The sequence below is a fragment of the Podarcis liolepis genome, assembly GCF_965112155.1.
Source record: "Podarcis liolepis genome assembly, chromosome: 16".
Taxonomy (NCBI): domain Eukaryota; kingdom Metazoa; phylum Chordata; class Lepidosauria; order Squamata; family Lacertidae; genus Podarcis; species Podarcis liolepis.
Genome location: NC_139567.1, coordinates 11,052,925 through 11,080,300, shown reverse-complemented (window position 1 = coordinate 11,080,300; position 27,376 = coordinate 11,052,925). Strand labels below are relative to the sequence as shown.

At 45.2% G+C, this 27,376-nt stretch overlaps 1 protein-coding gene across 2 annotated transcripts; it reads left to right on the top strand.

Moving 5' to 3' along the window:
• The first annotated feature begins 651 nt into the window (after window positions 1–651).
• On the top strand, window positions 652–27,376 carry LOC310695702 (all-trans-retinol 13,14-reductase-like). Of its 2 annotated transcripts, none has more exons than XR_014520217.1 (11): window positions 652–883; window positions 4,328–4,510; window positions 8,493–8,734; window positions 11,455–11,656; window positions 13,554–13,751; window positions 14,742–14,861; window positions 15,608–15,746; window positions 17,953–18,062; window positions 21,968–22,134; window positions 25,521–25,661; window positions 26,978–27,376. XR_014520217.1 is itself a non-coding variant. In XM_083480537.1 (11 exons), exons 1-11 carry the CDS (start codon window positions 724–726, stop codon window positions 27,121–27,123), a joined length of 1,827 nt encoding a protein of 608 aa, XP_083336663.1. In that variant the 5' UTR covers window positions 652–723; the 3' UTR covers window positions 27,124–27,376. The 2 variants fall into 2 exon arrangements, 1 of the variants encoding a protein (XP_083336663.1); XM_083480537.1 differs by having other exon boundaries at window positions 25,502–25,661.

Here is a 27,376-nt window from a genome sequence, read left to right as displayed (position 1 = left end):
GCCCTCAAACACTCTGCACTTCAAGCAAAATTTAACAATTCCAAAATACAGGTGTGCTTTCCCTTTCGCAAGATTGAATATACTGTCTTCGGCTGGTTGATTTCAAAAAATTCCACTGGAAAAACGGTTATGTCCCTGTGGAGATGGCAGTATTGAGTCAGTGGCTCATGTGCTTCTGGCTTGCACTCTTTATAAAGATTGAGGAGTGAGGTTATTACCCCTCTACTATTGTCCATGCCGGGTCGCTCAACCATTGCTACCGTGTCCATACTTTTAGAAGATCAGGGTGATCAGGTGACAGCAAAAACTGCAAGGTTTTTAGCGGGGGCAATCAGAATAAGATCTAATATTTGATTGTTGCTATAAACCCCCAAAATATATTTTCTAAGTTTTTACCTCTATCTTCAGTACATCTTCTTTTATTGCTATGGCTAGTGGCTGATGCAAATAAAGATCCCATCTATCTGATCTCTGCGCTTTAATCGGGAGAAAAGCTGCGTTCGCAAAGCTCACCGACCCTCAGCTCTCCAAGGTCTCCCGCGCGCTCGGAGGATGTCTGTGGCGCTCTTCCCAAGTTCAAGTGCAAGGCTGAAGTGCGCCTTTAAGGGGCAGGAGCGCGCGGGGGCCAGCCTACTAGAGGGAGGAGGAGGAAGCTGCTGTAGGTTTGCGCTCTTTGAGCCGGCGTCTCACTTTGGCGTCCTCGCAGCGCTTGCCGGGGCGGCCATGTGGGTGTACGCGCTCGTGGGCGCGCTCCTCCTCCTGGGCATTTGGAGAGCTCTGGGCACCCGAAGCGCCTCTTCCAACCCTTTCCGGGCAGATTCCAGGCGGCCGCCCGCGCCTCTGGTGACCGACAAAGATGCGCGCAGAAAGGTCCTCAAGCAAGGTAGCCACCGGCCAGCCCCGGCGTGGGGGGCGCTGCCAGGCTGGCAAAGGGAGCCCCCCGAAACGGAGCTGCTGGGTGGGGGGTCAAGCGGCGCGTGAACGATGCCCAGTGGTGGTGGGCAGCGCGGGAGTTCTGAACTGCACTCGCCGTGCCAGCCTATGCATGTTTACTCCAGAGTAAAGTCCGCGTTTACTCTCGCGTAATTCGTGCAGGCTAAGAGAAGGACTCCTGCTGGTTTCTGTTGCTTAGTGCCCTGTTGAGTTCAGTTCTTGCTTTGTGTGCCAAAGTTCATCAATCTGGGCATTCCAGGAAAAAGATCTGGGTTAGAGGTGCAAAAAATCCTTCTCCGCTGCCCCCTGGCACTTACTGGGCTCTGACTAGTGCAGACTTCTCCCCTTGCACAGGCGTAGCCAGGAATTTTTGTCAGGGGGGGGGGGGTCAGGCCTTTTGATTGGGAGGGCGGAGAGAGAACGTCAGTTAGCTATGTATTTTTATTGCTTTTTGTTGGTGAGGGGCAGCTGTCCCTCCCTGCCCCCGCTTGGCTGCCCCCGCATCCCTGTGTCTCACTTTGACCTTAAGTGCCCAACACTTCTTCCCACAAGCATCCCCCTTCACTCTTATCATCTGACACCCTTCCTTAAATCCTTAGACTGACATCCTGTCTTGTCTCAAATCCCACACATGTTTCCAGTCCCTACAGGTCACAGGTCTCCCTTGGCCTGCTTTACATGAGCTCCTGGACCTTTTCTCTCCCAGTTTGTCAGCACCCCCCACTTTCCAAATGTTCCCTGGCCTTCCAAGCGTGCCAGGGACTCTCCCAGATTACCACCATGGTGTTCAGGTACGACTTAAGGAGTGGGAGCACTCTGGAGCCGTCCTTTAGGGAGGAGGAAGTAGCAGCATCCCTGCTAGTGCCTTCAATAGCCAACCTCCAAACCTCTGCAGCACTTCAGGGATTACAATGGGGGGTGGTCCTGCTCCCCTCCTCCTTGCCATTTCCACAGCTTTCATCATTCAGAGCACCACCAAACACGGAGGCCCAATTTGGCCAGGCTCCCCTGCCTTGCAGTCAATGTCATCATTTCCTGCTGGTGGCCAAGGTCCTGTGCTTATACAACCATCACCCCAGTCAGCCGATTGCTGAACTCTTGCCCAACCCTGTTCATACCACAAAGGAGAATGATATCAGACTGCTGCCAGGTGATTGACAAATGGATAGCCCTGCCTAGCTGTCCATAATCCCTGGGGTTTGGGGGAGGTCAGGCTCTTGCCTGCTCTCTGAATCGGGTCCTTCTCCTGCCCTGTTCCGTGTCCTCCAGTTTAAGAGAACTAATCACATTGACCCCAGAGTTCAGTCTACTGTCAGTTTGTTTCACTGAGGCAAAAAAATGCACACCAAGCATGAAACATCCCATGCGTTCAACCATGTGCTCAGTGAGCACAAAGAGAGAGACAGAGAGCTTTTAATGAAAGTGTTTTAATGCTGTGCTGTTTTTATTGTAATTATCTGTATGTTTTTAATAGAGTTTTATTTTTAGCTCTATGAAAATTTTATTGTATTTCATTATTGAGGGATTTTTCCTATGCTTCCAGCTGTTCTTATTTTTATCTGTATGCCGCCTTGTGTCCCTGTCAGGGGAAAAGGAGGGATATAATTAAATTTGTAATTATAATATACATTTTACACATATTTAAATATGCATGTTGAGCTCTTTCATGCAATGAGGGAACCTGGTTGGCCTCGTGTGGAAGATATGTAGGGCCCTTTTCACGGTTGCCAAATGACACAGCCAGCAGATGTGTGTCTAGTCCGTATGTCGGCATCAGGCACTAACTCCAAGCCCCACTTATCTGGCCCTCAGAACTCTCCCCTGTCCTTGCTTTGCGCCTCAAGGGATTTTGCCTTGCTGGAATATGTCCTGGGAGTCTTAGAATGCTTCTTGCTTGTTCTGGGTGGAGGGTGGAGAAAGAGAGGAGGAAATGTGGCCCTCAGGCTGAAAAATGTTCTCCACCCTTGGATTAGTGTGATGTAGAAATCAGAAGAAATGGAGGCAGTGAGAGATTTTACTTTCTTGGGCTCCATGATCACTGCAGATGGTGACAGCAGTCACAAAATTAAAAGACGCCTGCTTCTTGGGAGGAAAGCAATGACAAACCTAGACAGCATCTTAAAAAGCAGAGACATCACCTTACCAACAAAGGTCCGTATAGTAAAAGCTATGGTTTTCCCAGTAGTGATGTACGGAAGCGAAAGCTGGACCATAAAGAAGGCTGATCGCCAAAGAATTGATGCTTTTGAATTATGGTGCTGGAGGAGACTCTTGAGAGTCCCATGGACTGCAAGAAGATCAAACCTCTCCATTCTGAAGGAAATCAGCCCTGAGTGCTCACTGGAAGGACAGATCCTGAAGCTGAGGCTCCAATACTTTGGCCACCTCATGAGAAGAGAAGACTCCCTGGAAAAGACCCTGATGTTGGGAAAGATGGAGGGCACAAGGAGAAGAGGACGACAGAGGACAAGATAGTTGGACAGTTCTCAAAGCTACCAGCATGAGTTTGACCAAACTGCGGGAGGCAGTGGAAGACAGGAGTACTCTGGTCCATGGGGTCACGAAGAGTCGGACATGACTAAACAACAACAAGAAATCAGAAATCAATGGCTGTGCAGTTCTCTCCCAAACAGTGGACTAGCTACCATTCTTAAGCAGCTGCCTAAACAGGAATGAGGAAGGTTTTATATAATCTGGTTAAATTAACTGGCGCTAGTGCCTTGTAAAACAGACACGATGTGCCGCAGGAGGTTTTTACCTTTCGGTTGTCGCTTCTAATTAATGGAAATACAGCCAGCAGGCAAGGCGTATGGAACTCAGATATGGATCAATCATGCATACATAAAAGCTAAACGCTGCTTTACCAGAGTCATCGGTTCTCACCCTTTGTCAGCTGATCCATAAGGCCTTCGCCTAACAATCAAGTCAAGATCGGTGACAAAATTACGAGGTCCTCGGTGCCTTTCTTTTTAAGATAATTTTGTACATTGTACAACTTTCAGGAGGGGGGGAATCTTGCAAGATTTCCAGCTCATCTGGGGTATTTTTACTTTTGAAACAAATCTTTTTTAAAAAAAAAATGTGAACTATAGGAAGCTGTCATGGGCAGAATCAGACCAGTGCTACATCTAGTTCAGTACAGTCATACCTCGGAAGTCGAACAGAATCCATTTCGGAAGTCCTTTCAACTTCCGAAACATTCAGCTTCCAAAGCACAGCTTCTGATTTTTTTATGGTTTCTTCACTGCCTCCAAGCTGTTTGCAAACACCTGCTGCATCAGCAACAGTTACCTGAGCAGGGTCTCTTCTGCCCCAGCATAGGAACTAGCCTATCTACAATGATGCCGTAGGGAACAGGAGTTGTTCATGCCTTTTGTTTCTCTTTCTCCTCCAGGCTTCTCCAAGGACAAAGTTCCTGGCAGTCTGGATGCCATTGTCATTGGAAGCGGCTATGGGGGCCTGGCGGCGGCCGTGATGCTCTCTAAAGCTGGGAAGCGCGTGCTGGTCTTGGAGCAGCATGGGAAGGCAGGGGGCTGCTGCCATACCTTCAACGAGAAAGGTTTCGAGTTTGACGTAGGTAAGGTGACCTAGTCAGGCTGGGCATGGGCCGGAGCAGTTATATATATATCCTTGGACTTGTAATGAGGACTAAATCTTGTTTGTATTCCCAGTACGTTTCTGAGCACAATTCAAAGTGTTGGTGCTGACCTTTAAAGCCCTAAACGGCCTCAGCCCAGTATACCTGAAGGAGCATCTCCACCCCCATCATTCAGCCCAGACACTGAGGTCCAGCTCCGAGGGCCTTCTGGCGGTTCCCTCACTGCGAGAAGCCAAGTTACAGGGAACCAGGCAGGGCCTTCTCGGTAGTGGCGCCCCTCCTTTCAGAACACCCTCCCATCAGATGTTAAGGAAATAAACAACTATCTGACATTTAGAAAACATATGAAGGCAGCCCTGTTTAGGGAAGTTTTTAATGTTTGATGTTTTATTGTGTTTTAATATTCTGTTGGGAGCCGCCCAGAGTGGCTGGGGAAACCCAGCCAGATGGGTGGGGTATAAATATTATTATTATTATTATTATTATTATTATTATTATTATTATATCATCATCATCATCATCATCATTGGCTTTATATGACCTCTGAATGGAACCAGTACACTGCATTTAGCACTAGTTGGTTTTCCCAAATCATCTTTAAGGACGGCCCCATGTACAATGCATTGCAGCAGTCAAATCAGGAGCTTACCAGGGCTTGGAGTACAGTAGGACTGGCTTTGGGTCTTGGTTCAGAAACTGCAGCTAGCACAGAATACTTTTGACTTGTGGGGGAATCTTCCCAGCAACAGGTGAAAATAGCACTGAATGCTCTGCAATGGCTGCCAATGTGACACCAAGCCAGATTGAAAGTGCTTGTTTTGATATATAAGGCAGCTCAGGACCCAGATACCTGAAAGACCACCTGCTCCTTGCTACACCTCCTTAGACTTTGGGGACTTTGGCGATTGCCCTTCTCACAGTGCTGAATAGCAAGCAGTGACTCCTGAGAGGGCATTCTCAGTAGTAGCACCCCAATTCTGCTCTTCCTTCACATCTGTGAGTAGCACCATCACTTAATGGAGTTTCAAAACAAAGTAAAAACACAGCTCTTCACCCAAAAGCGCTGTGCCTCAGTTGGATGATATGGTTGCATTGCTAATATATTTTCTATTTTTACAGACAATATGTTTGCAATGTAACTATAGCATCCAGTTCAAATGTTTGAAGGTGCATTCTGTGATTTGAATGAAACACTGCTTTATTGTACATTAATGTTGTTCCTTGTTTTGGAATCGTGCGGAAAATGAAAACGCTGTCATAAATAATTTAAATTTTAAAAATTAGAACATTAAAACTAAAACGGGGGGCCACTAGGGGCGCATCGGAAGATGGCTGACAATAACATCTCTCCTACCCACACGAGGTAATTAGGAGGCTGTGATGGGAATAAATAGCCTCCCTACCCCCCCAAGGTTGTGGGGGGGGCTGCCCTTGCCTGCTGTGCCCTACACCACCCCCGAATTTGTGGGGATGGGGGCACTAGGCAGAATGCCCTCCTGTGGATCTCGGTGCTCCTGGGCGCTGTCTCTGTTCCGCACCTCTAGCTGCAATAACTTCAAAAGAAACAATTAGGAAGAAGCGAATGCACATATTTCAAGGAAGGAGGGGGAGTAAAGACTGCTAACTGAAGAGATCTCTGATAAACAAGACGGGTCGGAGGAACAAGCATAAATCATGAGAAGATCACCAAGGCTCGGTATGGCAAAGGGACTGGGTGGGGGAGGGGGGAAAACTTTCTTTTCTTTCCTCTATGTGATTAACCAAGAATCCCCCCCCCCACAAGTCAGAAATGCCGTTTTAATGACTTAAGCTGTGGATTTATGTCTGCGTGGAGATAATTTTCTAACCAAAGCATGTTTCAAGAAGATTGTGGAAAGTATAAGAGTTTGGAATGACGCAGTGAAAAATACAGTTGCCATGTTGGCAAGTTCTGTCGGAGGACTTAACTCTGGGAGGAGGAACAGAGCTGCTTTTATATTGTGGGTGAGACTCCTCAGAGGGACTTAAGAGCGACAGATCTGCGAGATTAATGATGGAAAGAGCGATGTTATTTATGAAAGCGATGATATATGGAAACCATCTTGATATGAGGATTGGACGAATGGAAAAATTCACACAGGACTATAACTGGCGTTTATCTGCTTAAGGAGATTATCAGAAGAGATCATAAATAAAAATAGAAAAAATATACGAACAAGATGAGATGTGGAAACAGCAAGATAAGACTGGATAGAATTATGAACATTATTTGGACTGATTTGGATATTAACGCAGTAGCAAGAAGATGATCGGAATCCCCCTTTGGAACTTGAAATATGGGTCCCCTCAACAAAAATTTAAAATTCGGCTTTGTAATTCGGAATTTATGTGATGTGATTTGATTTGATTGGTCGGCTAATAAAAATTATTTTTTAAAAAAAGAACATTAAAACTAAAACAGGTCTTGCATGGTATCTGTCATGGTACCTCAGGTCTGGAGGGTCAAATGTGGCCCTCAGAACCTTCTCCAGATCATGTGTTCCTCACTGACCCTGCTTTAAACCCCAAATGTTTTTGTTTGGCTGGAATTGTATAGTTGGAAGAGACCCTGAGGATCATCTAGTCCAGGGTTCAGCAACTTAAGGCCCATGGGCTGGAAGCAACCCATGGAGGTCGTTTGACTGGCCCACAAGCCACCCCTGAACCAAGCTGACCACTCGCATGCTGCGCTAAACCGGCACAGCGCAGCATGGGGACTCACTTCCGCGGCACTGGAAATCGCGTCTGTGCAGTCGCCGGAAATCTCGGGCGCACACACGATCCAGCCCACAGAGGAATCTCTGCGGGGCCAATCCAGACCAGGCAAGATAAACCTTGCTGACCCATTCTAGTCCAACCCCCTGCAATGCAGGAATACGCAGCCGTCCCATGCGAACCTGCAACCTTGGCTTTATCAGTGCCGTGCTCTAACCAGCTGAGCTATCCAGGCATATGTATGCTTGAACTCGGACAATAAGTAACCAAACAAACCCCAGTGTTGCAAAGAGAACGTCAGCAATGTTCAGGAAACACGATGACCATGTACATACGCAATAGACAATCTTTTATAGAATTCCTTCAAACCATAACAAGTACAAAATGAAATCTTTAGTCTCAAAGTCTCTGAAAATCTTTAAATGAAGCGAGGTACAGTGGTACCTTGCAAGACGAATGCCTCGCAAGACGGAAAACTCGCAAAACGAAAGGGTTTTTGGTTTTTTGAGTTGCTTCGCAAGACGATTTTCCCTATGGGCTTGCTTTGCAAGACGGAAACGTCTTGCAAGTTTGTTTCCTTTTTCTTAAAACCGTTAATACAGTTGCGACTTGACTTTAAGGAGCAACTCATAGCACGTGGTGTGGTAGCCTTTTTTGAGGTTTTTGAAGACTTTGGTGATTTTTGAAGCTTTTCCAAAACTTTTCCGTCACCGTGCTTCGCAAGACGAAAAAACCGCAAGACGAAAAAACTCACGGAACGAATTAATTTCGTTTTGCAAGGCACCACTGTATCAGACTTTGTGTGATGAAAGACAAGCTGTGAAGCTTTGTGTATTCAGCAAATATGATGTCCAACACTGAACAGTGATTCCGGATATTGACTACTGCTTCGTAGAATTCTTCGTCAGCGTGGTGGGAGGATATAGAATTTCTTCATAAACCCATCTTATTTTGAATGAATGTATGTAAATGAAAATATCAAATGCTGTGGAACAGTGCTCATGTAGTAATGTAGTCATTACTACATGATATTTTGCAGGTATTTTATTAAGCTGGTTCATTTTTTTTATTTAACAAAATGTATATGCCATAAAATCTCTTAGTTTAGAGAAATATCTCATCCAAATACCAGGTTCCAGTTTAGTATACCCTTCCCAGATCCTAAAATTTAGGAGCTAATCTGTTGCTATTGTTCTTTCTCTATAACACTTCGTGGGTTTTCTTCCAGGGATCCATTACATAGGGCGAATGCAAGAGAATTCTTCCCAGCGCATGATTATTGACCAACTCACAGATGGGCAGCTCCAATGGGCCCAGATGGACTCTCCCTTTGATACGGTTATTCTGGGAGATCCTGACAACTGCAAGAGGTATTACCTATACAGTGGGAAGAAGAAATATACTGAAGGCCTAAAGAAACAATTTCCTGGTGAAGAAGCTAATATTGATAGATTTGTGACACTTATAAAGGTAAGCCTTTTAAAAGTGGTTTTGGTGAAAGGCCTCTTAAACTGGCTATCGAGTCTTAACTGGTTTACATTAATAAGGTTTTTTTTAACCAAAAAAACCCAGTTTAAATGTATATACTATATAATTAATTAAATCTATCCTTTATTAGGCATAGCAAACCACACATTATCAGACACCGTATACAAATTGTGCAAAATACGAGCTCAACATAACAAGGTTTGTCCCAGTAAGGTCTTTAACTCCAGAAAAAAAACAATTTGCATAAATAATACAATACAACATTACCACATCACCAATCAATTAAGAACCACTAGATCTTTTTATAATGGCCCAGTCTTTCTACATGGACAGCACTAAAAAAATCAGCCACTATTAAAGTAAGTTGATCATTCCTGTCCGAGAGCAGGTCCTGAACCGCTGGTAGCATAGAATTGAGCCTATTGTGTTGTAAGGCCTCTAATAATTTTCTTCTGGCATAAATGCCAAAATCACAAGAAAAGAAAATGTGCTCCAAAGGATCAGGTTCCTGTTTACTACATTTGCAGAGACGCTCTGATTCTGGGAGAGCTAAATATCTTCCTCTTACTATCTTCGAGGGAAACATTAAGTCTGGCTAACATAAACAGCCTGCACAATTCATGATTCTTCAGATTTGTCATGTATCCCTTTTGAAAATCTCTACACAAAGGGAGATTGAAATAGAGAGGCGAGCAAGTGCTCTGCTTTGCAACCTCGAGAGTGGAGAGAACACTTTTTTTCTGTAAGATTCTTCCTGATAATTTCCCAATATCTTTGGGGTCAGAATTTTCAAAGTCAGTTAGATTAAGCCCTATCGAGTTCAATTTTCTCCTACAAATCAATGATAAATTGTAATTACATTATATACTATATAAATGTAGTACATTTCTTCCAAGTTGCTCAAGGCAGTGCACACACGGTTCTCCCCTCCCCATTTTATCCTCAGAACAACCCTGTTTGGTAGGCTGAGCTGAGAGACAGTGAGTGTACCTAAAATCACCCAGTAGGCTTCATGTGCTTTGCTGTTTTGCTCTCCAGCCACTTCCTTGTGCTTAGCAGAACAAAATGCTAAAATTCTCAGTCCTTGTGCTTGTAACACTGATGTCGTCATCTTTTAAATTTTGTTCAGTTTTTTAACAATTTAACAGTGTGTAACGCTTATACATTCTCGATCTACATAACACAGAAACAAATAAGAAACATTTCTGATGGAAATATTATATAATAGTACAGTGGTACTTCAGTTTTCAAATGTACAGTCATACCTTGGGTTAAATATGCTTCGAGTTGAGCGCGTTCAAGTTGCGCTCCTCGGCAACCCAGAAGTAACGGAGCGCATTACTTCCGGGTTTCGCCGCTTGCGCTTGTGCAGGCACTCAAAATGACGTCATGCGCAGAAGCGGCAAAAAGTGATGCGCATGTGCGCAGACATGCCATCGCTAGTTATGTTTACCTCTAGATGTGAACGGGGCTCCGGAACAGATCCCGTTCGTATCTAGAGGTACTACTGTAATCCATTCCGGAAGACCGTTCGAGTTCTGAAACGTTCAAAAACCAAAAACTCAGCAGCTGGCAGCTAGACCTCAGGATCTTGCACTCAGCAGAAGCCCTGTGGCATGTTAGACATCCAAGGCGTCTTTGTATTGGCAATAAGTTGAAATCAAAATATGGAATAGACGGGAGGTTGGGTCTTTAGTGTTAAGACCAATTTATGCCTTATTGTTTGATAAGAAAATTCTGTGTCTATTGCTATTTCTGTGTGTACCGTATTTTTCGCTCTATAAGACGCACTTTTTCCCCTTCAAAAATTAAGGGGAAATGTGTGTGCATCTTATGGAGTGAATGCAGGCTCCTTGGCTTCAGCGATAGCAACGCGAAGCCTTCTAAGTGCAGAGGGAGGGCTCCCCCTGCGCTCCGGAGGCTTCGTGTTGCTTTCGCTGAAGCCGCCTGAAGCCGCCGGAGCGCAGCGCGAACTCCCACTGCACTCCGGGGGCTTCAGACGGCTATCTGCAAGCCTTCGGAGCGCAGTAGGAGTTCCCGCTGCACTCTGAAGGCTTGCGGATAGCCGCCTGGAGAGCGAGAGGGGTCGGGGCACACCGATCCCTCTTGCTCTCCAGGCTTCGCTTCGCTGGAGAGGCACTGCACAGTTTTCCCTCTCTGCGCAGCGCCCCTTAGGGAAGCAGGAGGAGAAATGGAAGGGGCTCCGTTTCTCCTGCCGCTTCACTGAAGGGGCGCTGAGCAGAGAGAGGGAGAATTTTTCCCCCCTGTTCTCCACCTTCTATGGTCCGGTGCGTCCTATAGAGCGAAAAATATGGTAATTTGATGTTTGTGTTTTCTCTTTTTTCTTTTCTTGCTGTATTAATAATTTTTTTTAAAAAAAGGCATCTTTATAAACTGAAGCATTTACTCTGGGTTTACAGCGTTCGTAAACCGAAATGTTCGTCAACGGAGACGTTCAAAAACCGAGGTGCCACTGTATAGCTATTTAGTTAACATCAAGAAAAGAAAACAAAAAAAGAGAGAAAGCAGGGAAGGGAGAGCAGGGAAGGGGAAAAACAAGGAGAGAGATGAAGGATCTGTTTGTTGAAAATCAGACAACATTTCTTATGTATGTTCATTAGCATTAAGACGGAGGTCTTCTGCTGCCTCTGAGATTTGTGCCTCACTGTTTTTCCTTCTTTCTCTGCCCCTCCTCCTTGCAGAAAGCTGCCAGAGGGAGCACCCACATGGGGATTCTGAAAATGCTCCCGATGCCCTTGGTCTGGTTTGTGAACCGCACTGGCCTGCTGGCCTGGATCTCTCCTTTCTTTAGAATGTCAGTCAGAAGCCTTTCAGAAGTGGTGGCTGAGTTGACAACAAATGCAGACCTGAGAGCAGTCTTCAGTTATATCTTCCCTACCTACGGTAAGCGATACCCACCCCTGCCATCTGAAAGGAGCATACGTTACATAAGGACAGTCCCTTTGCCCTTTCTAAGGAGGCATAAAGGAGCCTTTCCTAGTTTCATCTGGTTGATTAAACTTATAACTTTGGTAATAGAGACAGGGGGACGCAGGTGGCGCTGTGGGTTAAACCGCAGAGCCTAGGACTTGCCGATCAGAAGGTTGGCGGTTTGAATCCCTGCGACGAGGTGAGCTCCCATTGTTCGGTCCCTGCTCCTGCCAACCTAGCAGTTCAAAAGCACATCAAAGTGCAAGTAGATAAATAGGTACCGCTTCAGCGGGAAGGTAAACGGTGTTTCCATGTGCTGCTCTGGTTCGCCAGAAGCAGCTTTGTCATGCTGGCCACATGACCTGGAAGCTGTATGCCGGCTCCCTTGGCCAATAAAGTGAGATGAGCACCGCAACCCCAGAGTCGGTCACAACTAGATCTAATGGTCAGGGGTCCCTTTATCTTTAATGGAGACAGGAGGCTACTCATCTGAGAGAGTAAAAGTGGCATGATCCTGACTATTGTGTGGGGTACAGTCATCAAAGGTCCTCAGGCAGGGTGGAAGGAGAAAGAACTTGCCCATGTGAAGACCACCTGGTGGAAACCCTCATACATATGGTTCTTAATTGTAAACTATATGCTGATCTCCGTCAGCAATTTCTAGATCAACTCTGCATCCCCAAACGGAAACCAGAGTTGGAGGTCATACATTTTCTATTACTGGGGAATGATCAAGAGCTCACCAAGTTAGTGGCTAATCTCCCTGGAGACCTAGAGATGTGACAATAGACTGCTCTGCCTCCTTTCTTTTAGCAAATGTTTTGTGCCACTGGGGAAGTGGTAATTCTGTATTGATTTGGATGTTTGGATGTGATGCCAATAAAAGGTTTGAAGATGATGATAAAGGAGCCTCTTCTGTGTGTGGGTGGAACTAGACAATGAAGAGAATATCAACACGGCAGCCGCTGATATCAAGAGTCTAGGGTCTCCTCCTTGCCCTTGTACCGTCCAGTAAAAATCAAAAGTATTACTTGTCATTGTGTTGAGTTTCCCTGGGCCTACAAATGACAGCCTATGAAGTGTAGAAGAGGGGGAGAAGCTTAGCATGATAACCTCCTGTCATATGTTGAAATTGACCCTATGTCACCAGCAGAGATGGAACAAAGAGACACAAGACTGCTGCTTTCCGTGGCAGCCGTGTGTAATGAACATGGGAAGCTAGTTCATCAAGCTCAGTATTGTCTCACTGTTGGTGCCTCTCCAAGATCTCAGGCAAAGGTCTTTGACTTCACCTTCTGTCTGATCCTTATTTTAACCAGGGTGCAGGCTGGGGGTTAAACTTAGGACCTTCTGCATGCATGCAAAGCATGTGCTCTGTCAATCCACTCTTGATAGATTCAAAGAACCACTGGATTTAGCTTACACAGGATGAGATGAATGGAAAACAGTTTATTCTGGGAGATCCTGACAACTGCAGGTTTGATTGTTTGGTTGCAACTGTTTGTTTGTTTGTTTGTTTGATTGCAAGTGTTTGATTTAGCAGACAGGAAGAGACAAAATGGATTATAAAAATGTTCATGCAAGTTACTTGCAATTTATTGCTGAGATGGAATAGTAACCAGCTTAAGACCTTGACATATGCAAAGATGAGCAAAACATTGTGATTAATGGAATCTACGAAGAGCACAGTAGCTGTTGAAGCCATAACATGCTTGGTTTCATTTTGAGAAAGATGCTGATAGGAATTAAGTTTCTGATATGAGACCTCTTCTGGCATTGAGAGTATATATATGTGGGGGAAAGCTGTGTGCAAAGAATTTTTTTTCACCTTTCGTTTACACAGTTTCAGTTCTTTTGCTTTGTCTTACAGGGGTGATTCCTGCAGAGTGCAGCTTCCCTTTGCACGCCATCCTTGTCGATCACTTTTTGGAAGGTGCCTGGTACCCTCAGGGAGGTTCCAGTGAAATCGCATTTCACTCCATCCCCATCATTGAACGCGCCGGAGGGGCTGTCCTCACCAAAGCACCTGTGCAGAGCATCTTGGTGAACTCGCAAGGAACAGCCTGTGGTGAGTTGCGGACTGGATAGAGCTCTCTGTAAGAGTCATCGTGATATGTGGCTAAGGTGCCAGGCTTATAAGTCAAGCTCCTGGTTCAAATATAGACTCTGCCATGAATTAGCTCAATTATCTCAGGTAAGCTTCTCAGCCTTGTACCCTCCCCATTTCCGACATGAGGATAATACTGATCTGTCCTACAAGGTTATTATTGTAAGGATTATAACAAGGTGATATTATGATATGAATGCTAATGTGCTATATAAATATGCGTCTAAGTCTTAATAATGTTATCTGTTCTCTCCAAGCGCTTGGCATAGATAGACCCACTTTGCAAGAAACACTAAGCCCCATATTCCTCAAATGCAGAGCTGCTTCTCTTCTGCTGCAGTTCAGCTTCCAACAACAACAACAAATTATTCATCTCGCGGTGTGATATGGTGAAATTTTACGGAATTAATTGCAAAATTAATTTCGTATGGATTGCGTTATTCCACACCATTTATTTTAGTGCCAAGAAAACTCGGTAAATGGGGAAAGGGGAAGAGGAGAGTCTTAGCTTCCTAAGAACTAAGGGGATAAAGGATCCTGCCAAAGCTCTTCCCACCCACATTAAACTTCCTTAAAGACATATAAGCTGCTTACCTGCTTAAACCCTCCCTTTTAATTACACTGACCCTCCCGTGCTGGTGGAAATAATATCTGTATTTTTTATAAATATCCTCCAGCGTGCAATACATCTACAAAATATGGCTGATAACATGACTTGCCTTGCAAGGTTGCTGTAAGAATTAATGGAAACCCTTGCAACATTGAGGGCCAGCCCCCCAAAAAACCTTTTTAAAAAGTACCTCGTTACCCATCAGTTTCTAGCTTCTACCTAGAAATGGTCATTTGTTGAGACTTCCCTGCAACCAGCAGGAAATGATTCCTCCTTTTTTCTTGCTTAGAGAAATCTAAAAGAAATGTTTTATGGACTATATACATTTTTGCCTCTTTCAGGTGTAAGCGTAAAGCAAGGTCAAGATCTTGTTAATGTCTATGCTCCTGTTGTGATTTCTGATGCTGGCATCTTTAACACCTATGAGCAGCTCCTGCCAAAGGAATTGCGGGCTTTGCCAGGTAAGAGGACACAGAACAATTTGTGCTTCCACTATTGTAGATGTATGGTGGACTTGTAATTGTGTGTGTGTGTGTGTGTGTGTGTGAGAGAGAGAGAGAGAGAGAGAGAGAGAGAGAGAGACCATAAAATGTAGACTTCTTTGCCAGTTTTCATACCACAGGGTGGGTGGGTGCACACACACACACACACACACACACACACACACACACACACACAAAGAGAGTTTTGTAATTCCAGTATTATACTGCCAGTAACTTCAATTTGCCTTTGTGGGTTTTTTATCGTTTTTTAGAAAGACTACATATCCTAAAGACGTAAGAGATCAAAATATACAATCCTCAACAAATTGTATTCTATGATTCAACTGCTAGGAGGAGCTTGCATTTGTGTGTGTGTGTGTTCTTAGCACTGAATGTAGCATAGCTGGTAAATGTTGCTTTCCCTAAGCTTTCCCATAGTAGACTTTTGTTGTTGTTGGGCTCGTATCAGCCCCAGACAGCTAGGGATAATGGGAGTAGTGATTTACCACCTGGAGGGCCGCTCTTAAAACAATAAGACATTCTTGTCTGTCTTCTCAAGCCTTTTGTTTCTTCCGTCCTCTTTTATACTATACTGTAAACCCAGGGGTTGCTTGACTTAAGACTGTTGTTTTCCTCCAGTTTTCCTGTCTAAAACAGCTGTTGCTTGGATTCTTAACTCTGCTTCCCCTATCCCTCCTTACATCCCTCTGTTCCTCTTTGGGCAGGTGTTCAGAACCAGCTCTCTAGGATAGATCATGGCGTCGGAGGATTCTGTGTCTTCATAGGACTGAAAGGTTCCAAGGAAGAACTGGGATTGGAAGCCAAAAACTACTACATCTACCCACACAACAACCTCAATGAAGCGTAAGTGGCGGCAGCTGAGAACTCCATTGGTTTGCGGTGGTTTGGTTTTGTTTTTTAAAAATGGCAATACAAGTTAATCCAGCAGGGCTCTTCTTAAAGTAAGTTGTGTTCAGAGGGCAAATTGGTGAAGAATGCAGCCAGAAGTTCAAGGCATGAAATATTAGTGCACAATTCAAATTAGAACTTGTCAGTAAAGGTAAAGGTACCCCTGACCGTTAGGTCCAGTCGCGAACGACTCTGGGGTTGTGGCGCTCATCTCGCTCTATAGGCCGAGGGAGCTGACGTTTGTCTGCAGACAGTTTCCGGGTCATGTGGCCAGCATGACTAAGCCGCTTCTGGTGAACCAGAGCAGTGCACAGAAACACCGTTTACCTTCCCGCCAGAGCAGTACCTATGTAGCTACTTGCACTTTGACGTGCTTTCGAACTGCTAGGTTGGCAGGAGCAGGGACTGAACAACGGGAGCTCACCGCGTCGTGGGGATTCGAACCGCCGACCTTCTGATCTGCAAGCCCTAGGCTCTGTGGTTTAACCCACAGCGCCATGTCCATTTAGTTTCTTCAGCTGCTGTACCCACAGCCCCTTCTCTTTGTTCTTATATGTAGATAAAGCGCCGAAAACAACCTTGTACATTGGCCCTGAACTCAAGCGTGGAAAATACACATCAGTGTATTTGGGTTGGGTGCTTCTGAATTTAATGTTCACGTCTTTTTCTACTGGCTCAATGAAACTTTTTTCTTTTTCTTAAAAAAGAAAAAAAAACTGACCAGGAATATTGAGAACTACAATCTGTTCACAGGTGAATGTTTTGGATCTTGGTGCAGAACAATGGATTTGGCCTTTACCTCAGGAAAGATTGTGGTCAGGGCTTGAAAAGAGACACTGGCAACTAAAAGTTTTGGCCTAGCTATCCAAAAATCATAGATATTAGAAACTATGCCACCTTTAACTGTCTATATATATATATATATATATATATATATATATATATATATATTTGCTTTCGTAGATTTTCACGGGTACAGGAATGCAGGTTTTGGTGTCTTCGGGTGTCTTCCCGTGTAAGAGTTGGGGTGTCTAGGCGACGTTTCGACGAGGTCTCACTCGTCATCTTCAGGCTGGTGCTTTCGGCTTCTTGTTACTGGAACAGAGCAGGATCTCAGTGTTTGAGTTCCTATAAATACTGTTGAGGGGGTGTGGTATATAGCCTCCAACGTTCTGGGCAGAGGGGAAGTTCCCAGGTTAGTGTGTCTTTTCTTCTTTTGTTCCTTAATTACTTGAGGGATATCTTGAGTGATTTCTTGAGTGATATTCTGAGTACCACTTAGGTGGGTCATTAAGTGTGGATTAGTTGCTAAAGCTTTCGTGTCTTGACCTCTTGAGCTTGTGAAGAGTTTTTCTGAGAAGATGGCTGTACTGCACTTAGTTGTGCTCTGGCTTGGCTTCGTGTATAGGGGCGAGCTGTGGTTTTGTGCCCTGTGCCTACACAGATCTGGCTGGCACAGGGCACAAAACCACAGCTCGCCCCTATACACGAAGCCAAGCCAGAGCACAACTAAGTGCAGTACAGCCATCTTCTCAGAAAAACTCTTCACAAGCTCAAGAGGTCAAGACACGAAAGCTTTAGCAACTAATCCACACTTAATGACCCACCTAAGTGGTACTCAGAATATCACTCAAGAAATCACTCAAGATATCCCTCAAGTAATTAAGGAACAAAAGAAGAAAAGACACACTAACCTGGGAACTTCCCCTCTGCCCAGAACGTTGGAGGCTATATACCACACCCCCTCAACAGTATTTATAGGAACTCAAACACTGAGATCCTGCTCTGTTCCAGTAACAAGAAGCCGAAAGCACCAGCCTGAAGATGACGAGTGAGACCTCGTCGAAACGTCGCCTAGACACCCCAACTCTTACACGGGAAGACACCCGAAGACACCAAAACCTGCATATATATATATATATATATATATATATATATGTTTGCCTCCAGCCTTAAAAGAGATGGTAAGAAAAATTAGAATAACACAGTGAAAGAAATGAATGTATGTAATGGGAAAATGCAGAAATTATATATATATATATATATATATATATATATATATATATATATAGTAAATATATATATTTACTATAATACAAAAGTGACACTTTAATTAAAGTTTTATGAATCAAAGCTCAGGCAAAGTTTTCCTTCTTGATAGGTTCACTTCTTACATTAATTCTTCAAGAGAAACTGCTCCAGAAAAGATTCCTTTCCTGTATATTGGATCCTCGTCAGCAAAGGACCCCCTGTGGGAAAAGAGATTCCCAGGTATTTGAACAAGTGGTGCAACTTTCTTCTTTTTTAAAAGGGATGGCGGGGGAGAGAGAAGATTTGGGAATTTGGGGCTCCAGGAAGGCAAGTTGTAGCCCTTGGCTTAATTTCATGCATGTGACCAGGAGGGAGGAAAAGGTAATAACAGTAATAATCTATTACTTATACTCCGCCCATCTGGCTGGGCCTCCCCAGCCACTCTGGGCAGCTCCCAACAAAATATTAAAAACACGACAAAACATCAAACATTAAAAACTTCCCTAAACAGGGCTGCCTTCAGATGTCTTCTAAAAGTCAGATAGTTGTTTCACCGCTGTGGCCCTGAGGGAATGTGGACCTCAGCATAAAAACAGTTTCTGGCCCCTAATAGAAGACCGGCCTGCTGGATATCAGGCCAATGGTCCATCTATTCCAGCATTCTCTTCTCACAGTGACCAGTCAGATGCCCATGGGAAGCTTGCAAGCGGGACATGAGCACAACAGTGCTCTTCCCATCTGGTATTCCCAGCAATTGGCATTTGGAGGCATTTACGGGACCGCCTCTCCTGGTGTGCCCCGCAGAGGACCTTAAGGTCCATGAATAATCATAGTTTAGAGGTCCCGGGCCCTAAGGAAGTCAGATTATCCTCCACCAGGGCCAGGGCCTTCTCAGTGATGGCTCCAACCTGGTTGAATGCTGTGTCCCATGAGACCAGGGCCCTGCAGGATTTAACTTCCTTCTGCTGGGCCTGTAAGACAGAGCTTTCCGCCTGGCTTTCAATAGCCTGATCTTTTATTCTCCTTCCTTCCCTCCTCCTCCCCTTTTTATGACGTTTACCCGCTCTGGGATTCCACAGCGAATTCTCCCCTGGTCTCCTCGCTGGCCCAAATAGGACTAATTTAGCCAGGTAGCCCTGGTGATCATCTAATGTTTATTGGGTGGATTTCCCCCCTACATTGATTTTTGAATTTATTGTTATTCACGTTTTATACGGTATTTTATGCTGTTTTTTGTTGCATCAATTAAGTGTTTTAAATCTGTTGTTAGCCGCCTTGAGCCTGGTTTTCTGAACCGGGAAGGGTGCGGTATAAATAAAAAATTGTTTTTTTGTGTTTTATTATTATTATTATCATGCCTCTCAGCCACGGAGGTAGAGCACAGCCACCGTGGCTAGCAGCTGTGGCTGGCCTTCTCCTCGATGAATTTGTCTGAACCTCATTTAAAGCCGTCCAAGTTGGTAGCCATCGCTGCTTCCTGTGGGAGGGATTTGCATCGTTTAACTGTGCCCTGCGTGACTTTCTTTGTATCCATCCTGTTTTGCTTCAGTCTGGGTTTGATCCAGGATGGTGGGCGTATGAGCCAGAGACATGGTCATGAACAAGCTGGAGATCAGATTATCAGATCAAGGAAATGAGAGCTGATAGCGGGAGGCCTGTTCAAGGACAGGCTGGAGGCGCTGGCGGAGGAAGGGGTGGGTGGTGGGTGCGGTTTGACCCGGGTGTCATCCCTGAAGGGGGGTGACATCGCTGCCCCGCTGCCTGGGATGCTAGCTCCGCCCCCGCGGGTGGCTAGCCCATAGCTGTCAACTTACAGATTTGAAAATAAGGGACCAGCAGCCTCGAAAATAAGGGATTTTCAGGGCACAGGCATGTTCAACTTCTGAGCCCCTCCGAGCCAAAGGCAGAAAGCCCAGCCTGCAGCCAAACGAAGCCTCAAGCGGTGGTTCCCACAGCGCAGCAACCCGGCAAAGGGGATGCAGCAAGGAAAACCACCGTCATCTCTCCGCTGGGAAGCGCTGAGCAAAGGCGAGTCCCCAGGCAACGTGGCCGATTTGATCAGCACAAGGCATGCAAGCTCCACCCCCCAGTCGTTCTTAGACTCCTTATTGGGTGAGCAACGCAGCCAAGCAACACAGTTGGAGCCTCCCTCCTCCCTTGCCAGCAGGGAGGGAGGGAGAGGAGCTGCTTCCTTTGAAACCCGGGAAATTTAAGGGACATCATCAATAAGGGACAGCAGCAGGACACGGCGCTAGGATAAGGGAGTTTCCCGCCAAATAAGGGATGGTTGACAGCTATGGGCTAGCCCCACCCCTGTGCACCGCTCCGGGTGCCGGAGCAGCTAGCTCCACCTCTGGCTGGAGGTCAGACAGATACTGGACATAGCTGTCAACCTTCCCTTTTTTGCGGGAAATTCCCTTATTCCAGCGCCATTTCCCTCTGCTTCCCGCTGCTATCCCGGATGGTTAGATATCCCGTAGACCGTCCCTGGGACAGGTGAGGCTGCTTATCCCTTATTTTCAAATCTGAAAGTTGACAGCTATGATACTGGACTGGACAGAGTCTGCGTTATTACTCAAAGGGGGAAATTACTCAAACTACCAGCCTAGAGGAGAGTGGCTTTGTAAGCTTTTGGAATATTTAGAATTAGTCAAATTGACAGATATAATAAGACAAAAACCCGAAAGTGAAGTGAAAAAGGAATGGGGGTGTCTAATTGAATACCTTAAAAGCCAAGTTTCGAGGACAGAAATCTGGCTGATCTGGAATAACTTTGTGAAGTGAAAGGATAAGAAAGAGGGATTTATATCTGGATGCTAGGATAGAGATGATAAGGAAAACAGGAAGACACAATGAGAGGTAAAGGAGGTGCTGTGGGATTGGTGGAAGTCAATGTTTGTTTTTCCTTTTAGTGTTTATATTACTAACTTGTAAGATATGGGTTTTTTTGTTTTGAATGTTGGTTTTTGTGTTTTGTGTACTGTTATTTTTTGATATTTTTTGTGCTGTTGTTGTGTGGAAAATACTAATAAAATTTATAATTAAAAAAAATTAAAATAACAAAAAACAAACTACCATCCTAGAAGAAAGGTTTTTGTAGGGCCTGCTTCCAACAGTCAAGAAGGAAGTTTCTGCACGTGCCGTAGAGAAAGTGAAGGGCAGATGGGCCTCAGCCTGGGAAGGTAACCCATCTAGGAGAAGGAAGACTCTGATCCTAAACTTCCATTGCCTTGTGGAAGAAGAAAAGGCTAAGCCCTATACAAATTCAGAGTCGAGTCCCTAAGGCGGTTGGATGGTGCCTTGTATGCCTCCTTAAGCTGGTGCCAAACATATTAATAAATAAATAATAATAAAATTTTATTTATATCCCGCCCTCCCCAGCTGAAGCCAGGTTCAGAGCGGCCAACAACAATAAAAGTAACACGGCATTCTAAAACCAATTCATTCTAAAATCAATTCAGAATCAAATTAATGGCAACCATTGGGCTAGAGTTCTGTGAGGATTACCAAAGGAGAGGGGTCAGGCTGTGCCTTGGCCAAAGGCCTGGTGGAACAGCTCTGTCTTGCAGGCCCTGTGGAAAGATATCAAGTCTCACAGGGCCCTAGTCTCTTGTGACAGAGCGTTCCACCAGATTGGGGCCACAGCCCAAAAAGCCCTGGCTCTGGTTCACGCCAGCCTAACCTCCATGTGGCCTGGGACCTCCAAGATGTTTTTGTTTGAAGCTCTGCTTTCCTTTGGACCACATCAGTGAGGCTGAGAAAGGGGGTCCTATCCTCTGAGCAGCCCAGGAACTCCATATGCAACCTGGGAAAATCACTTTGGCGCTGCTAAGGCAGTTTTGTGACTTTGCCCTGGATGAAAAATCTGTTGTTTCTCAAGACAGATGGATTCCAAGAACTGTTTCCTCTTCAAAGAGCTGTAACAGCTGCTGAGAGCATTCAGGCCAGTTCTGCAGCCCAGAGGGCAGCCTTGCTGTACGCAGCCTTGCTGTGCCTGTGATAGAAGAGGCATGGTGCCACAGGCAACCCCAGCATGAGTCATATCATCACTTGACACCTTACAAATCTGTGCATATAGGATTGTGAGATGCCCCTTTGTGACAACTACATCGCTAATGAATGTCTTCATATCCCTTTCATTATAGGCAAGTCCACTCTAATTGTCCTGACAGCTGCAAAGTATGAATGGTTTGAGGAATGGAAGGAAGAAAAGGTTTCTAAGAGAGGAGCGGTTTATGAGGCCTTCAAAAACAGTTTTGTGGACAACATAATGGACACGGTTTTGAAGGTTTACCCTCAAATAAAAGATCAGGTAAGACCACTTTTAGTGTGTCAGCAAATGATTCTTATTCTTGTACAAGAATGGTGTCTTCTCTACTTCTTGATGTAGAAGAGAGAGACCCTAATCCAATGCCAACATCAGCCTTTAAAGGTAAAGGGACCCCTGACTATTAAGGTCCAGTCGTGGCCAACTCTGGGGTTGCAGCACTCATCTCACTTTATTGGCCGAGGGAGCCAGCGTACAGCTTCCGGGTCATGTGGCCAGCATGACTAAGCCGCTTCTGGCGAACCAGAGCAGCGCACGGAAACGCCGTTTACCTTCCCGCCAGAGCGGTACCTATTTATCTACTTGCACTTCGACGTGCTTTCAAACTGCTAGGTTGGTAGGAGCAGGGACCGAGCAATGGGAGCTCACCCCGGCGCGGGGATTCGAACCGCCGACCTTCTGATCGGCAAGTCCTAGGCTCTGTGGTTTAACCCACAGCACCACCCGTGTCTCCTTAAACATCAGCTTTTATAATTTCACATAAGCCGCTCAAAACCCCGTTCCCTCCCAGCTTGCCCCGCCTTTTATGCAGACGTTATATCCCAGTCATTTCTTTGTAGTTTCCATTCCCGTAAGCCTTCTTTTTATCTTACAGTTAGCAAGCTCTACTTTGATGCTAGGATGCAGGTGCCACTGTGGTCTAACCACTGAGCCTCTTGGGTCAGTGGCTCAAATCCCCGCGACGGAGTGAGCTCCTGTTGCTCTGTCCCAGCTCCTGCCAGCCTAGCAGTTCGAAAGCACGCTGTAGGAATGAAAAATCACGGGAGATGAGAGAGGCAGGTGTAACATGAGGCGTCTGTCTGGGCGGACCCTGAGAGCCTCTTTTATTGAATATTACAAGCATTGCCACAGGTGGGCCTGTGGCTGATTGGTTGATACATACACAAAGAAACTTGTGATTGGTTAACATAAGTACTAAGGCGGGAATTACATGTGAGAGGTGGGGATTACATGTGATCATTTATCATCGATGGAGTAAAGGCTGGGAATCGAAGCTGGAACTAGACAGGCATGAAGCCTCCTAATTAAATTGTAACTAGAGATTAATATGGCACGAAACAATATAACAATCAAGTTCTGTAGATGTGGTCAGCTAGGCATGAAGAGCAGGTACAGTTTGTTTTCCATGAGCTTAGGATGTCTGTTACTAATGATTGATCATAGCATGAAACAATGTAACAATCAAGTTCTGTAGATGTGGTCAGCTAGGCATGAAGAGCAGGTTCGTACAGTGTGTGCAAAAGCAGGGAAAAGGCTACAAGCAAGATTTCTAAAGCAAGAGAAAAGAGGAGCAAGGCTTCCCCATAATGGAGCAGTTTGTGCAGAAAGAGACTAACAGTTATGTGCAGAAAGAAGACTTCCCTTTATCACGCCAGCGCAAGTAGATAAATAGGTACCACTGCAGCGGAAAGGTAAACGGCGTTTCTGTGCGCTCTGGTTTCTGTCATGGAGTTCCATTGTGCCAGAAGCGGTTTAGTCCTGCTGACCACATAACCCGGAAAGCTGTCTTTGGACAAACGCTGGCTCCCTCGGCCTGAAGTGAAATGAGCTTCGCACCCCATAGTCGCCTTTGACTGGACTTAACCATTATGGGGTCTTTTATCTTACCTATTACCTTACTTTGATCCTGTTTCTCATCCTTGGTATGAACTTTGCTTCACACATAGCTTAACCACAGCTTCTTCCACCGCCTTGTGGTTACGAGAGTTCCCGTTATTGTCTGGAACATTTTCTGTGGGTATTTCGTGGTCAAAAAAGGAAACTAACTCATGTTGCAACCAGCAGCATTGGTTTGACTTTCCTCCTCTCCAACCACCACCACACATTCTTTTAATAAGCAAGAAGTAAACTGAACTCTGCTTCAGTCCTGCTGACCACTTATTTGATGTTTCACTGGTTACGTGTTCGTTCAGGTCCAAATAACCTTTTTAAAGCCTTAAAACAGTTTGAGACCAGCCTGCCTAGGACCTTTGTTCCACTTTGGAGTTCAGGTCCACCACTGCCTGAGATAAATGAGAGGCCCTTAGCAGTTGTGGAACCCAGGATCTTGAGAGAAGTACACCTGGCCTCTTTGCTTCCTGCTTCTAGGCAGAGAGTGAAAGTTTGGTTTAAGTGGCTTTTTTCAGCATCTTGGTTTTATTGCGTATTCCGTTACTGGTTTTAAACAGATGTTAGTTTTGCTAGCTTGCTTGTCTTTAGGCTGAATTTTGCTTCCTATAATCCTGGTTTTTATGCAAGGCAGATTTTATTTTATTTTGTCATTCACTTTCTGTACAGCCCTTCTGCAAAGGCAGTCGTAGTTGAATATACTAAATAAATAAACGAACATTATGAAAGGCAAGTAGGACCAGCAACCAAGAGTTGCCATGTAGAGTGTTCAAAGTCAGAGTGCTGGCCAGCAAGCTTTGGCTGGCTGCTCCGTTCCATTTCCCCACCCCAGTCTTCAGTTTGCATTCTACAGGCCCTGAGCACTCATTCCTCCCTCCTAATGCTGCCTGCTTTTTTAATAACTTTTTTTTGTTTGTCCTCTGCAAACCTTTTAAAAAATAATTTTAAATATTTTATTAAGGTGATTTCAGTTAAAAGAAATAAAGTGATACAGAAAACAAAGAAGGAAAAGCAAGAGGGAGAAAAACTACAATATTCCCATACATTCTTGTATTCATTGCCATAGTGTCATTGTCCTAGTGCTTAACAGCCTACTACATTTTGTATAAATTCATTCCAAATGTTATCGCATTTATCCCTACAGAGTTCCCCCAAGCCTGCCGTCGCCTGCTCTTGTACGGTGATGGTGCCATTTTGGCTATGTAAGGGTCAATGTTCAGAGAATGGGTTTAGTATATACAGTACCTCGGGTTAAGAACTTAATTCGTTCCGGAGGTTCATTCTTAACCTGAAACTGTTCTTAACCTGAAGCACCACTTTAGCTAATGGGGCCTCCTGCTGCCATCGCACGATTTCTGTTCTAATCCTGAAGCAAAGTTCTTAACCCAAGGTACTATTTCTGGGTTAGCGGAGTCTGTAACCTGAAGTGTCTGTAACCCGAGGTACCACTGTAGTATGGATCAGGGATGAAGAATCTCTGCCCTCCATCAGCTATGGTCAATGGCCAGCAATGATGCAAAGGTTGGCATCCAGCAACATCCACACGGTCAAAGGTTCTCTGTCCCTACTATGTAGATTAGGACTCTTCCAGAAACATGGCGTTGGTTTCTTCTCCTTCCACGGGGCAAATAGTTCTTGTAGTCCAATGGAGCTGGAGGAGTACCTTTTCTATTTTTTGTCTGATGAGGTGAAAATGAATTAGCAGTAATAATGCTCCCTGGACATTTGATCTTTCTCTGTTCAGATTGCGTGTGTCTCTGCAGGAACTCCTCTCACCAATAAGCACTATATAGCTTCTCCGCGAGGAGAGATGTATGGCATGAACCACAGTATGGCTCGCTTCCAGCCGGACTTCATAGCAACAGTACGACCTCAGACCCCTGTCCCAAACCTCTACCTTACAGGTAAATGCTACCTCCTCACTTCTTCCAGTGTACTGCAACTGTTGGCCGTTATAATGACTCTTATTTCTTTCAACCTGCCTCATCTCGAGGGCATAGAATAGATAACTTTTCCGCACTGGGCCTGTGTTCAAGATTTGGGGATCTTGTTGCTGATTGGTGAGGAAAATAAGGCAGCAAAAGTGAAATTCTAAAACAAGAAAGAACAGTGTTGCTGTTTTTTTCAGTGGCTTGAACACAACACAGGAGCACAAAAACTACATTAGTGGGGTATGCATTGGGGAGTGAGTGGGCCAGCAGAGGAGGAATAGTTTCCTAAGTGGGTCTTGGCATTTGAACATTCTCTTTCCAGTTCCTTACACTTGCCCCAATTCCTGAGGCTTTTGGGGTTTGGTTGGACAAGTGGACACAGATAACTTTATCATTATTATTTATCATTTTCAGTTTTACAATATCTGCACAAATCAAGACAAACCAATGATACATTGCACATCGACTCCATTATATAATTTTCCACCGTTATATAATTTTATTGGGCCCACCCAATATTTTCTTCAAGTGGGCACCCCTGCCCTTCACTAGTATATGTACCTTCCCCCAGTGGGTTGTGGGCACACAGCCAGAGACTGCATCTGTGTGGAAACTTCATTGGCTGCTTCCTTTTCAATAGGGGACAGTCATTCAGGAGAACATTCTGGGGGCCAGTCTAGGGCAGGGGTCAGCAAACTTTTTCAGCAGGGGGCCGGTCCACTGTCCCTCAGACATTTGGGGGGACCTGACTATACTGGGGGGAACGAATTCCTATGCCCCACAAATAACCCAGAGATGCATTTTAAATAAAAGCACACATTCTACTCATGTAAAAACACGCTGATCCCCAGACCGCCCATGGGCCAGATTTGGAAGGTGATTTGGCTGGATCTGGCCCCCGGGCCTTAGTCTGCCTACCCATGGTCTAGGGGACAGTCATTCGGAAGAGGCTGGGGAAGCCCTTGGCCCTTCACTTGACTGACCTGCCTCTTCTTCTGACCCATCCTGGGTTCCACCCCCCAGTTCTGAATCTTCCTCTGCCTCTGATTCTTGCCAGCTGGCTGGTACAGGTCTGGCTGGTACAGGCAAAACACTGCCCAGCCCTCTCCTGAGTCAGCGTCTAGCCAGTCCCTGACATCTGGCTACACAAGTGCCTTTTTGTAGCCCCGTGATGCTCTTCCAAGCGGAAAGTATGTACATTCCAGGCTGTTGACAAGGGGATGTGATGAACAAGAGGACAGACCGAGCAGAGACTGACAAGTGGCAGTGATGTCTTTGTTTTCTCCTAGGTCAGGATGTGCTTTTAGCTGGTTTCGCAGGAGCCCTTCACGGAGCCATTCTCTGCGCTTCTGCTGTCCTGGGACGTAATCTCTACATCGACTTGATGTGCCTAGGCAAGAAAATCAAAGCCAGCGATGCCGAAAAGAAAAACTAAACCTTCATTCTCTACCACACAAATGAGATTTGCCCCTGCCTCCTGCCTTATTGGTGATCTGAAAGCTGCCTGCTTTTCTACGTTCTTCATGTCTCCAGCAGGGGATGCTAACTGGTGCCAAAACTATATGCCTTGGTGCTTTTGCGTGTCAAGGTCCCAAGCCAGCCTTAAATAAATTCACACTTCACACAGGAATTTTGTTTAATGTTTTTGGCATAATTTTGGCCACAACTTTATTAAAATACAAAATATG